Here is a 13,300-nt window from a genome sequence, read left to right as displayed (position 1 = left end):
TTGATTTTAAATATAGTATCAAGGTTTGCAATATAAAGCATGAGAGGTGGCAGTTGAGAAAAAGAGGATACTGATTATTTTGCAGTAAAAATGAAAATTGACTAGTACTAGTACGATTTACCCAAGTACCGTTCTTAAGTACAACTTTGAGGTACTTAGCTGAGTAGTTCCTTTTTCTTTTATTGCTACTTTATACTTCCTCTCCACTAAATTTAATTGATAAATTTGCAGATTCCTGTAATCGACCAGGCTGATAATAGTTAAATCCTTTATTGTTTGTTTATGCCTTTATATGCATTAGTACATGGCTGATTTTGACTGAAGATGTAAATGCCATGCAGAACAACATGAAACCAAAGTAAATTCTGATTTCATTCACTGATGTGATCAGTTTTTGTACTTCATTGAAAGCTTCAATGCCAGGTTTTTGCATTGTGAAAAGCAAAACTATCAAAAAACTTTTAAAGTAATTCTGGTGAAAGATTTATTATTGAGTTTCATTCCCAGATCGACAAATACCAAATTTTCATCCATTTACAAATTAAAGTTCAATTTATTATTATTTCACTCAAAATAGTTGTTTTATTGGCCCTTAAAATACCTGTGAGAAGATGGTCTTATTATTGTTGCTCTTTATGTCGTCTGGTACATTAAGTCTTCAGTGATTATGTGCGTTGTATCTCGTTTTTAACATCACAGGAAGGTGAAAATAGAGAAGAGGATAGTGACAAAGGCTCCACCCTGCAGGGAGTCGAGGGTGCACCACCAGCTTTTAGTGGGATTGTTCAAACGGGAGGAGAGAGCAGTCTGTAGCAGTGCCTTAATTCTTCTGACGACCATCTACTGTAAGCAAACTCAAACACACTGCAGTATAATATCATATAAATGTGCCCACAACATATCCATTTAACCACTGTATTTTTTTTCTTACCCAGGAGGAGCTTATCCTGTCTACTTCGAGATCTCCACAACCCTCCATCCCACGACACAGAAGCAGAAACTGTATTTTGTTTTACCTCTTTTGGTAGTCTCCAACAGTGTACATAAAATTATGTATTTTGATAATTAATAATTGCTGTATTTTTTGGTTTATTTTCTCCTATGTGTCATTAAGTAATACCCCTGGATGACCTGCGTATTTTAATGCTTCTCTTTTATTGTGTGTGAGGACTATCTTGCATTTAATGCATTACTGTCGTGAGTGAACAAGAACGTTAAATGAGAAAAATTCTATAAATTATTATTAGACTGATTTTGGGTTTATAAATAATACTGGATGTGTAGGGCGGACCAGGTCTGACCTATGGTACTTAAATGCCTCTTAGATCATACATCAAATCTATATTTAAGTATTACAGAGTTCTGATTAAGCTATATGAAAAAATACACTGATGTGCAGTACACCTGTTGTTCTTGTCAACCAGTGTTGTTATGAATAAAGCTTTTATCAATTCAGTTGTCTGCGTTAAGTCCTTTACATTAAGTGTTGCACAAACAGCTGATCCCTTTGAATATGGCGTGTTTGTGACAAACAGGTAAAACGTGACGTAGAGCACGTACAGTAGGAACACCTGTGCTGCTGCACGTGTGAACAGTGAAGCTTCATTCCCCCACCGGAGCAGCGACATGACGACCGGCTGTCAAGGTTTGAACTGGAGACTCCACTTAAAGAGGCACAAGGTAAGATAACAGCAGTAAAAAATATGAAGTCCAGAGCAGGTCTGTCATTTAAAAGAGGTGTTGTTGAGGCGGCTCGTGCTGGTGTAACCTCGAGGGAACAGGAAGCTTAGTTACTATTCGTATCTAACGTTATTTCAGGCTGATAAAATGCAGGTCAAATTGATTTTGTAAGTAAAATGAATCACTTACTATTAAGAATTAAGAGAGTTACAACCCTAAAGCTGTTTATAACTTTAAAATAGTCGGGCCACCGGGACAGTAGCCTGACTTCACTGCCTCCACTGTGTATTAAGTTAACGTTAGCTTAGCGGTGACAGTTAACTGCTAGCTAACAGTTCAAACACATCAAGGTCGTGCTTTCTCCTACTTGTCTCCAATTAAAGGATGCGAATAATAGGCAGAGCTCCCGTACACGAAGAGGTTATCATCTATCCAAGCACGTGTCTTTCATAGTTACAGTTAATTCATTGATGACACCGTCAAACTTGCTCTCCATTATTCTTACCTAGCGCGATGAAGCGTCTCCGTTAACAACATGGATGATGTGTATCAGCGTCATCCTGAAGGCAGTGCTGTAAGAAATGCCTGGAAATCATACTTGAGTACAAGTCAAGTGTAAAAATATTACTTTAGTAAAAGTGAAAGTCACCAATACAAATAGTACATGAGTAAAAATCTTAAGAGTATCAATATAGTATAGCATTAAATTTACTGAAGCATCAACAGTGCAAGTAAGAGTGCATGTATGTAAAGTGCACTACTCAAGATTAGTTAAGTTAAGGATATTTTAGTGGGTCAATTGTTTATTTTATGACATTTATGCATTTTAATTTTGTGTTTTGTGAATACATTTCATTTAACTTTTATTGCAAATCCATGCACATGCATATATAGGCACCCATATCCCTAACTCATCTTGAGTAGTGTATACACGATATGCTGTAGGCAGGGACAATTGTCGGATCTGTTTATCAGCATGGTTTTCTATTTCTTTATTTTGTTTTGCCGATGAAATAATTTAAAAATGCACTACTTTAGCTCAACTGGAACGTTTAATCTGCAAAGTAACTAATAACTGAAGTAAACAAATAAATGTAGTGAGTTAAAGGCACTATATTTGTCTCCAAAATGGAGTGCTGCAGAAGTGTAAAGTAGCAGAAAATGGAAATACTCAAGTAAAGTACATAATTGTACTTAAAAACAGTATTTGAGTAAATGTACTAAGTTACATTCCATCACTGTCCAAGGGTTTGAATTGGACACTGTTGTGGTTTGTACAGTAATATAAAGTTAAAACGTTGTCATGAAGTGTTTTGCGCTGTAACTTTATCTAAACAATTAACGGGATATAAACAAGAAAAATAACACTTTCAGCATGGCGTGCAAAATACAAACGACTATGAGTGAATACTTGTCTTCAGTGAAACGTTTCTGATTGGGTCACTAACAAAACATTTTATCATTATTTACAATTAGTTTGCCTCATGTAGTTCTAAAAAAGGAAGCATGAACGAAATAGTTCGCCCAGACAAAAAGGTTTGGCTGAAAACCCCATTCAATCCAATATAAATCAATTTTAAGCAGCATGTTCTGTTTTTCTATATTACAAAATAGGTCAGCTTGCTGGAAAAAAAGAACAAAAAGTCTTTTTATAACATGCCAGAAGGGATGCATTGAAATAAACCGAAATATGCAGAATGCGAAAATAAGTAGAAATGTCATGATCACTTGTGTCTGACATTATGAGCGTGGATTTCATCTGCAAAGACGCTGCTGCAGCACAAGTGTTAACCAGCCACCCTCTCCCTGTGCTTTCCAACAGCTGCTATGCCTCACTCCATTGCATTCCGCATAAGCCAACAGACAGAGTGCACAAATGTTTTAACCTTTCCATTTCATTAGATGGATAGAGTGCATCGAGCTGAACCGGACAGCTGTAGCTTGACTTAAACTCATGATGTTCTTGAGCATGAAAGGCTTTGTCTGAGATGTACCACTCAGGCCAGTAGGTGGACCAACAGAGCAAACAATTTTTCACAAGTAACAGGAGCCCGACAGTAGTTGCTGTTTTAGACATGCTGCCTTCTTTAAAATGCTGCAAATGCTGTGTCTGATGCTCCAAACAGTTCTTGTAAAAGCCATGGAGCAGCTGTGAGGTCTTCATTGTCCTTGTGCAGGAGGACAGTAACATACTATAGCCTATGGCAGGCAACGTTGTGCCTTTTCTTACCTGTCGTTACAGCTGTGACAGGGACACACCCAGCAGCCACAGGTTGTTGGCCACCATTGCCAGCTGGATAGCAAGGTGGAATATCCAGTTTCCAGCATTGCCTTGTCCATGCTCTCCTCAGGGGTGTCCTGCAGGATGGCCTTTGCAAAAGTGAGGCATGACTCTGAACTATATTTCATAACAAAAGCGCAAGTGCTTTGTTTACTACCAACACCTTACAAATCTGGCAACCAGCACTCCAGCAAGTCAGCAGTTTAAGTGAAGGCGCTCTTGGTGCTGTGGCACAGAAAGCAGAGCTGGTGATGGTCATTCCCTCATAGTCACCAGACACTGGTTATTGCCATTGGTGCCGAAAACAAATGCCATTTTTGGCACTTAGCAAAAGTATAATGAGTAAAACTGCTCCTGTCATTTAATTAGGAAAAGTCAATCAAACAATAGGCAGTAGTTGATCCCATGGCACGCTTTTAATGACAGCCGTCTCATTTGTGTAAAGTAGCTGAAATGTATAAAAAATATAAAAATAAAAAACTGAAATAACTAAATTTGTTGAAATAAATAGGGGGAAAATAGGGGAATAAATACATTTAAAAATGAATAAATTATTAAATAAGGTGGGTAAGGTTTATTTTTCATTATACAACACAGGGTTGCATAATGAAAATAAGGTTTGTAAACTTCTTCATGCTACACAAATTACAGAACATATGCACATTTATATACAAATATCAATAAACACATAGCACGACGCATCTTTTGAATCTGTGTTAGGTTGTATGTAAGCAGCAGCAACAAGATGGTGATGATAATGTAGTCGGTATCTTCATATCAAAAGGTCGACACCTGTGAGCACCAAGCACTGATGTTAAATTAATAAAATGGGAAAGTAAGTAAATAGGGGAATTAAAATAATGGTAAATAAATACAGAAGCAAATAAACACAGAAATATTAATTGGTCACAAAATTAAAGCCTACATTTTAAAAATACTTTTGGTGCAGTTAAAACCATATCAATTTATTAGTTGAGCCCTTTATTTTTTTCTTTATTATTGATTTTGGCAGTTTAAGTCCTCCATACAAAAGAGCAAACAACGAGACTTGACCAGTGTTCACTGTAGCATCTAAATGCTATGAAAACTGACGAGGACAATCAATCATCAGTCATTAATTTGAAGGAATTAATGTAGTAGTTTGTGGTACAAAACTGTTGCAGTCAAAGAAGTCTACCTGTGTGTCACTTACTCACACAATTTTTTTTTCAAGTTTAGTGGTAATTTTTATCTTTTTAATAACTGTCTTATGTGAAGCAGTTATTAAATCCCTAAAATAGATCTGGCATTCATCCTACACCAATGTAATTAGCATTTGCATTGACTGATACCAGAAGAATGTGTTCCAGGCTATGGGGCTATTTCTGGCCCTCTCATGCTGCCTGGGGTTTCTTGTCCTTGTCTCGGTCCACCGTAGGACCTGATCTGAACCATTTGTCTGTCCCCATCTCCTACTGCTCTCTGTCACCTAAAATCAACCTCCAGAACAGCAAAGATTTACCTGGTGAGCAGTTGTTGCCTCTGTGTTCATTGAACGCTTTTTAAGTGCATATGATAGTGCTTTGGTCAAAAGGTGACCCAAGCCCTTAAGAGCTGTGTTATTGTAACTGATACTATGAAAGGTAGATGTACATGTAGTGGATTTAATTAAAACGATAAGACACAGGGCATACAGATCAGTCTGATCTCAGATTTCCTGGTTAGTTACAGACTTTTTCCTTTTGATAATAACACTCACCACAAAAAGATACATACTTTATAGTCTTTTATCATTCTGGGATGCAACATTGTTCTGTTTCCTTTCTCAGTATTTCTTCCCTTTTGAAAGAAAAAACAACTGGGTTTTGACCACTGTCACCAGCTTGACATATTTACCAAAGTGATCAAGTTAGCCTTGTCTTCTGTTAATGTGGTGAGGTATTGCTTTAACCCTGTGCTGCCTGTTAGCCTGTATCTCCAGTAGCCTGTCCTCCCCTGTCCAGACTCTGTTACACATTACCTTTCAGAAAGATGTTATCATCTCAACCATCCCCCACATGGAGCCTGTCACTGAATGACACAGCCCAAAAACACAACCAATCTGCAGGGCTGGCTAACCCTATACGACCACATGCCTTCTACAGTGTACTAAGTTTAAAGTGCAATTTGGATCTCTGTGCAAAGTCCATGACAAAAGAACAGTTTGTTTTATAGTACTGGCGGCCCTCCCGGACTCATTACCGAGCTAAAGACACCCCCTTTGTGTAAGTGTGCTTTGTGTGCACTTTTTCCTGCCTTCCAGGTTGCGAAGGGAGCTATATCAAAAAACAGAAACAAAAGGAGGGAAATTAAAGCAACAATATTAACAGACTTGAGGAGGCTGAACAAATTAGTTAATTATTAGTATGCTACTGTGTCAGTGCAAGCATGTCTGTTTTGGGAGTCATTGTGTTAAAAATATCTTTATTGTGGTGGATCATGTTTGGGTAGGAGGGATCGTTTTGCCCCACTGGGCCAGCCTCGTGGGCAGCAGATGAGCCAGAGAGACTTGTGTGTGAGCCTGTGTGTGTGTGTCTGTACGTGTGTGTGTGTGTGTGTGTGTGTGTGTGTCTGTGTGTCTGTATGTGTGTGCGTCTGCTGAGCTGTGAGCAGAGAAGCCCCGCCAGCCAGCTTGCTCTAACTGTGCTCTGCACACACTCCAGTCCAACTGCTCGTCTCTTCTCTCTGCTCCAGATGATGCCTTGGATTTAGCTGGCCCACATGAGTGATATGAATAACACACTGGACGAAATACACACTTCTGGAAGCCTCGGAGAGAAAGCAGACATTTTTCACAGTGACAAGGGTAATGTGAGTGGCTTTCCCGGCCCAGCCCTCATCCCTTTGCGAGCTCCTTTACTAACACCAAATGCCCAGAAGAACAGGACTGCGCTCTGCAAGGGGAACAGGTATGACTCATTTTTCTCCTTACGCTTGCCATCAATGAAACCAGTTTGTTTATAAGATTCAATCAAGATAAATGAAATTGCACTTAAACTGAGAGTAGTATTTTCTACTCTACTCCCAACAACGTGAGCTGCCTTGCAGAAGAATAGTACACTCTTTGTATTGGCAGGAGTGAGACACAGAGGTCTGCTTGAAAGCTGTAGTGTAGACTTTGTACCTGTAAACACAATTGGCTCGACCCAAATGCAGCTGTCAATGAAGTGTAATGTATTATTTCAACAGAGCAGTTAAAGGCCTTGAATCAAATCAAGCACCTGTTAGTTTGTGGGAGATAATGAGTAACTCAGTAACTGCTGTGTTTACAGAGCAGTAAAGAAAGCGTCAGTCAGAGAACAGCACCTCTCAGAAAACTGAGGCCTTCTCATCTGCAAGTGTCTAACTTTTTCTGACTTTAACATGGTGATCATGTTTGTCTGGTCTCAGTTTTCTCTGATTGATTTAGATGCAAGTTCACTACAAGGGCATGTTACATTCAATTTAGAGTTATCCTTGTGACTCCTGACATTCACAGTTAATAATGATGAATCCCTTAGGGGTTGAGATGAATAGAAGATAATTTGATTAAGACATTATGACAAAGAAATGCTTTTTCTCATTCATCATGCTATTTTTTGATTGTGATATTTCCTCTAGTCAGCGGTTCAAGAGCTTTCTTTGTCCATGAACTCCTATATTATTGTGGTGAGCCCACATGTGCATTATCTGCCACCTTATCAAAAGTCTGCTGGCGAGTGGGGTGTGTCGTCTGGCGTCCATGCAGAGACAGACAGCCTTGTGTTTCTGTCAGTTTATCACCTGCTCCATTTATATTCCTCATTCCTCGATATGGGCCACATGCAACAGAGGAGCCAACAATATGTTGTAAGAGCGCTTTAAGCTACAGGTTGTGAAATCAGTCGAGCATGAAGTCTGATAACATCATTAAAATTTTACATTCTTGCCAGGCAAAATATGGGATTCAAGTGACCTATTGTTTGTGTGTCATTTGCTTGAGTTTCTCACAGAAAGTAATAATTAAATAATTTCTCACAATATCACACAAACTGTAAATTCTGCTTGATCCAACGCTTAGTTGAAGCTTCTGTGTACCAGTAAGATACTTAACATCATTTAGCATAGTATTGTAGATATGTGCATCATTTTCTACACATTGCTCAAAAGCTCTGACATACTTAGCTTTTCCGAAAACTTTTGGATCTCATATACAATTTTTAAAACAAGATCTGAACAATGCTTGCCACATTTTAAACATTGTATGTTTCTTTTTCTCTCTGTTTTTTGTCCTTCAGGAGCAACAAAGAGGGAGAGGAGTCATTCTCTTCCCCTGTTCCAAACCCTTTTCCGGAGCTTATCCCCTCAACCCTCTCCCCCCTCGTCTCTGAATGTTTATTACCATGGACCAAAAGTAGTGCAACTCAGGTGAGTTCTCCATTTGCAGTACTTGAGGGTGGACACAAAGAGGCATATTATTTGAGAAAAGATGGGCTTTGTTGTAAACCTTTCCATATGCTACCTCAGGCAGCATAGTCATGCACACTATAATTAGAAGAAGTGCCAGAAAAACAACTGCAGGACATATTTAAATAAATGCATATTTACATGATGTTTGGCTTGTGATTTGTCTGCAACTTCAGGGCATATGGATGGTAGAGCCAGTTATGCGAGTATGTAAATTGGTTGCAGTGAGGAGATAAAAATGCTGTCAGCACACTCAGACGATCCACACACACACAGTCATTAGTTTAGAGAGCCAAGGTTTGTGCCTGCATACAGTCAGCATAAAATGAGTAATACATGTGATGACTGATACCACCTGTAGATATTGCATTTAAAATGTGATTATAAATTTATGGTTTAATCAGTAAGTATCTGGCTCGGTGCCCGATCGCTGTTTGTTTAAGCATAGGGTGTGTGATTTGTCATGCACTGAATGTGGGGAAGTACCTGCTGGTTTGACAATGTGCTGACAGTTAAGTTAACGGTGCCAAATCTACTGCTCAAAATTGATGGTGACCCTAGAAACAGTGGGTCTTTGATTTAATGTGGGTGTGAGTGGTTGGTTGTCTGCTCTGTGATGAACTGGTGATGTGTCCAGGGCGTACCCCTTTACTCGCCCAGTGTCAGCTGCGATCGGCTCCCGCCCATCCGCACCCCTGCAAAGGATAAGCAGTTGCAGATGATAGTTGATAAATCAAGTAGTTGATTGATTAATTATTTTATTCTTTATCTTTCATTTGTGATATCAAATGTAGAGTCTTTGGGGTCTGGGAAATTGTTGCATATCTTTTGACACTTTTGTCGCTTCGCATTGCTAGCTTGCTAGTTGAGGGCTTGCAGACTTTATCAGCTGTAGCTTGCTAACTCTCTACCTATTTAATGCTATTTTTGCTATTTGTGAAAGTGTCATCAGCATGAACATTGTCATAGGGTCTGTATACTTCCCTAAACCAAGTAAAGAACAGTAATGCAATTGCACCCTAAACTCTCATACAGTAGCTTCATGGCTTCCACACAGTGGATGTGTTGGTCCTGAGTGAGGGTTTTCCTAATATAAACTGTAACCCCACATAATAATGATATAGTTGATTAATGCTGTGTCTAGAAGTTAAAACTGTTGGTAGTAAGCTAGCTGGGCATGCTAATATTTGCAGCTTACAGACAGATGCATTGTAAAATGCGTTCAGTGTACTTGGAAAAGTGAATTTTGAACAATGGCTGTCTGGGGGCGAAGGTTTGGCGAATGGCCCGTTACCAGTGAAACTGAACACAAAATGTTAGTTTATTTTGTATGTTTTCCTTCCTAATTTATTAAAAGATAAGTTTACTTACTTGTTAAATTGATACCACCGCACAGCTTTTGTTGCTTCCCCCCTTGTGTTGATAACAACAACTTGCACAGACATAATTCAGGGGATCATTCACTCATAATGAATAATCATATACTACATTCCCTTTGCCAAGGAGGTCATGCTGCACCTGTGCCCGTTTTGTTGGTTGGTTGGTTTGTCAGCAGGATTACACAAGAACTACTAAATGGCTTTCTATGAAACTTGGATGTAGGATGGGTCTCAGCTGAGAATAAACCCTGTGAACTTTTGGTGTGGATCCAGATATGGGGATGAATCCAGGATTTTTTTTCTCACTTTCTTAAACATTGCAAGATAAGCTTTCATTATTTTCCCAGGGAGTTCTTCATGTATCTTGATGAAAAAAAATCTGGTGTTTTGAGGGGGCTGGTATCTCCTCAGTGAGTACAATTTTAAGTGGATCCTAGATCTGGTGAGTAGCAGTTATGGGTGGTTAGCGATTCAGGGCAAGCAAGTTTGATATTGGATTAGGCTTGATTGCATAAAAGGGGACTGTTCGGCCTTGGCAGAGGTATGCACTCTACTGAGTGCCATTATAGTTTCCTTCTGCTCTTTTAACCAATAAGTGCTGTCTGGAGAAAATGTAATACTATGCACAACAAAAATTATTTGATTTGACCCTGTGATCTGTAGTTGATTTGTGCGTTTATACAGATCTCACTGCCAAATTCTAAAAAGAGAGCACATTCATTATGTTGGAAAGCTAACAATTATGGGTCTGCTTCAAAAGTGCATGGGTTTCATAATAGATTTTGTCTATACATTTTCCAGGGCTGTTAAATTGGTCTGGTTTGTCAACCACTAGATGTTTCCTGGATGTGGATCTCTATGCTGTATGCTGAAGTTGATTTCAGGTTTTTTAGTATCTTTGTGGTATGTGTGTGTATTTGTGTGTGCATGTGTAGCAGCAGGGGGCAGCTCAAAGCAATGACTCATAGGAAAGCTTGAAATTACAGAGCTCAGCAGTTACCAGGGACTATCGGCAGTATTAGACCTCTCTGTGCTCACGTGTTGCTCTCATGCTGAGAGTGAAAAATACATACAGACAGTCATGTTTCCTACTTTTCTCAAGAAGCTCCATTGTACTCTATTGTATATGTGTGATTGGTAAAAGAGTGTAATCAAATTTGTTTTTTTTTGTCGCTTCACCCATTGTGGTGAGATTGCTTGATTATCTCACACTGGAGTGCCTCCACTTGATATACAACATCTCAAATGAGCCCTTCTACTCCATTCTCACTCAATGCAAGGTTTCACATCAGAAAATTACAGAGTGATTGCCAATTCGTCTGTGTTCTCAGCAGCCTATTGTGAAGACAGGTCAGGGATTTGCACGGATTTGGCATTTTCTTTGATAAGTGCGAGAATAATCCTCAAGTTTCTCAGTGAAGGAGCAAAATGACACCCAATTGACCTCATTCTGCTGCAGTGTGGCTTCCTTGTTAGTGAATCTTAAAAATGATCCTTATATTATTTCGCTGATGAGGCCTGCGCCTGCACCTTATGGCCTGACAAGCCTCTCACTGAGTCTTTTCAGCAGCGGCATTTGGAAGACAAAGGGAGTATGTCAGACTGACCAGCTGTTTTTGTGTCACAGTCCTCATGTCATGGGGTTATGACCTTTTTTCAGTAGCTCTCAAGAAAGCAATGACATCATTGTTCCAACTGTGCAGCACTCATCATCCCCTCACCCACACTTCTCGCTTTTCTATAAAGGAAAATTGTCAATTGAGCTTCCCAGTGTGTCCTTTTGGGTAGTAATTTTCCCATCAGTTACAATTATCTGAAAATAATAATCTTATACCATGGACAGGCTTAGATTATAAAATGAGCAGTCTAGGAAAATGGCAGTGACGTCTGTCGTTGTGGCATCTCACACAACTCAGCATCTAGCTGACCGTGTTTTAGTTTTACTGCAGTTGACTGAATGACTTTGCTCAATTGTGGCAATATTCTTTCTTGACATGGCTTTGTTTTACAAAGGCTTTAAAGCCATTTCACTCGTGAGAAACTGGTTTATCTGAGCCCCCAGTCAGCCCTGTGTTTGCAGTGTCATGGTTACATTTCCATAACAAAACCACCAAGTCATGACAGCCACATCATGTCAATGAGGAACCTAAATGTGCTGTCAGCAAAATAGCCTCCAGAAAAAAAACATCTCGAAATGCACATAAATACAGTGTGTCATGTACCTTTTTTAAAAAGCAGAGTTAGATATACAGACTGTGATTGTTAGGACAGACTGGTTTGCATTGTGAATGAACACATACTGCCTCAGCTGTTTCAGACATTAGAAGTAACTTTGTGAAGGGAAAACTTCTGCCCTTTTGAGTTTGACCTCAGGAAAAGTACCAAGAGATACTTCGGGATGCCACAGTGAGGAAATTGTGTCACATCAGTAACACAGACTACCGCAGCAAGCCTACTGGCAAAACCAAGAGTTTGGCTTCCAAGAACTGGAAGATACTCCCAAACAAACTTGTACTGACAACTGTGGATGCTACAGATACATAGTAGTTCTGTTTATCACAGATGCACAATATATATCTGCCTGATGTTGTGAAATTTATAGTAGCTGCTAATTATCGTATTGGTGAAGATATAGTCGATAAATGGAGCCAATAATATGAAGCCATATTACTTTTATTGACTTATCAAGCGCAGCATGTACATACTCATACAGTCGGCCCACCAATAAATACAGATAAGAAGAAGAAGAAGAACCTGTCGTGCTACCAGCTGTTCATTGTTAAAAACAATCCACGTTGATCTTGTTAATAAGGGCAGTGCAGGCTGCCATGTCTTCATGATACAATTGCAAAATAAAGAGTTTTTTGAGGAAGTCCAAGTGGTTGGCACAGCCTCCACTCTCCAGGCATATAGTGGGCAGTCATGCTTGGACTCTAACCAGAAACCAGAAGCACACAGACAGTCTGCGTCCAGACGGTGTTGAGTGTTCAGTTCAGCCATATGACTCAGAGGAAATGCCGGCCCCCTCAGAGATGTTATTTCAGACATGTCCGAGTTCTTCACTCTTGAGTTGCAGCCTCTCCTCTACAGCAGATGTAATAAGGTCCTCAGGGTCACACTTAACAGATATACAACATTTATTTATGCTCTGTCCATTCATAGCTTCTAAATAATTTGTCAGAAAGCTGCTTACTGACCAGACGGGGTTATGCTGATGCAATACCTACCATTCTCAATAAAACACTAGCAGCATCTTTTTTGTTTTATGTGAACCTTTTGAAGCATTTTCATTATTTTTGTATCCTGATGTTTTTATCATGCACTGATTTGTGTGGTTGAATAATACAATGATATATGAATTACTATGCAATAGTTTAATGCGAGAAACATGAGTCATGCTCTGTGCTGTGTTTACATAGCTTTCAGTCTAAGTGTTATATACTGTACAGGTAGTCGTCTGGCATTAGATGCACGTACAGCCCCTATATTTCTCTTCATGCCTCTCTAGCTCTCACCC

At 39.3% G+C, this 13,300-nt stretch overlaps 2 protein-coding genes across 7 annotated transcripts in view; both read left to right on the top strand.

The window, feature by feature from the left end:
- cobll1b (cordon-bleu WH2 repeat protein-like 1b) overlaps nucleotides 1–1,455 on the top strand; it is a 29,282-nt gene extending 27,827 nt beyond the window's left edge. For all 3 annotated transcript variants that reach the window (XM_084362111.1, XM_084362110.1, XM_084362112.1), the window contains 2 exons: nucleotides 700–845; nucleotides 936–1,455. In XM_084362111.1, coding sequence (XP_084218237.1) covers nucleotides 700–813 — 114 coding nt within the window. In that variant the 3' untranslated portion in view covers nucleotides 814–845; nucleotides 936–1,455. The remainder of the gene's footprint in view (nucleotides 1–699; nucleotides 846–935) is intronic.
- Nucleotides 1,456–1,564: 109 nt separating this feature from the next.
- The window catches only part of grb14 (growth factor receptor-bound protein 14), a 33,078-nt gene continuing 21,342 nt past the window's right edge, over nucleotides 1,565–13,300 (top strand). Inside the window, exons 1-3 of one of the 4 annotated variants that reach the window (XM_084362114.1) lie at nucleotides 1,565–1,680; nucleotides 6,674–6,888; nucleotides 8,236–8,365. In XM_084362114.1, the coding sequence (XP_084218240.1) occupies nucleotides 6,701–6,888; nucleotides 8,236–8,365 (318 nt within the window). In that variant the 5' untranslated portion in view covers nucleotides 1,565–1,680; nucleotides 6,674–6,700. Of the gene's footprint in view, nucleotides 1,681–4,006; nucleotides 4,061–6,610; nucleotides 6,889–8,235; nucleotides 8,366–13,300 lie in introns of those variants that run through there. The other 3 variants (XM_084362116.1, XM_084362115.1, XM_084362117.1) reach the window with 3 other exon arrangements.

The sequence above is a fragment of the Pagrus pagrus genome, assembly GCF_965226575.1.
Source record: "Pagrus pagrus genome assembly, chromosome: 9".
Classification (NCBI taxonomy): domain Eukaryota; kingdom Metazoa; phylum Chordata; class Actinopteri; order Spariformes; family Sparidae; genus Pagrus; species Pagrus pagrus.
Note: the sequence above shows the minus strand (reverse complement) of the source record. Positions and strands in the feature narration are given on the sequence as shown.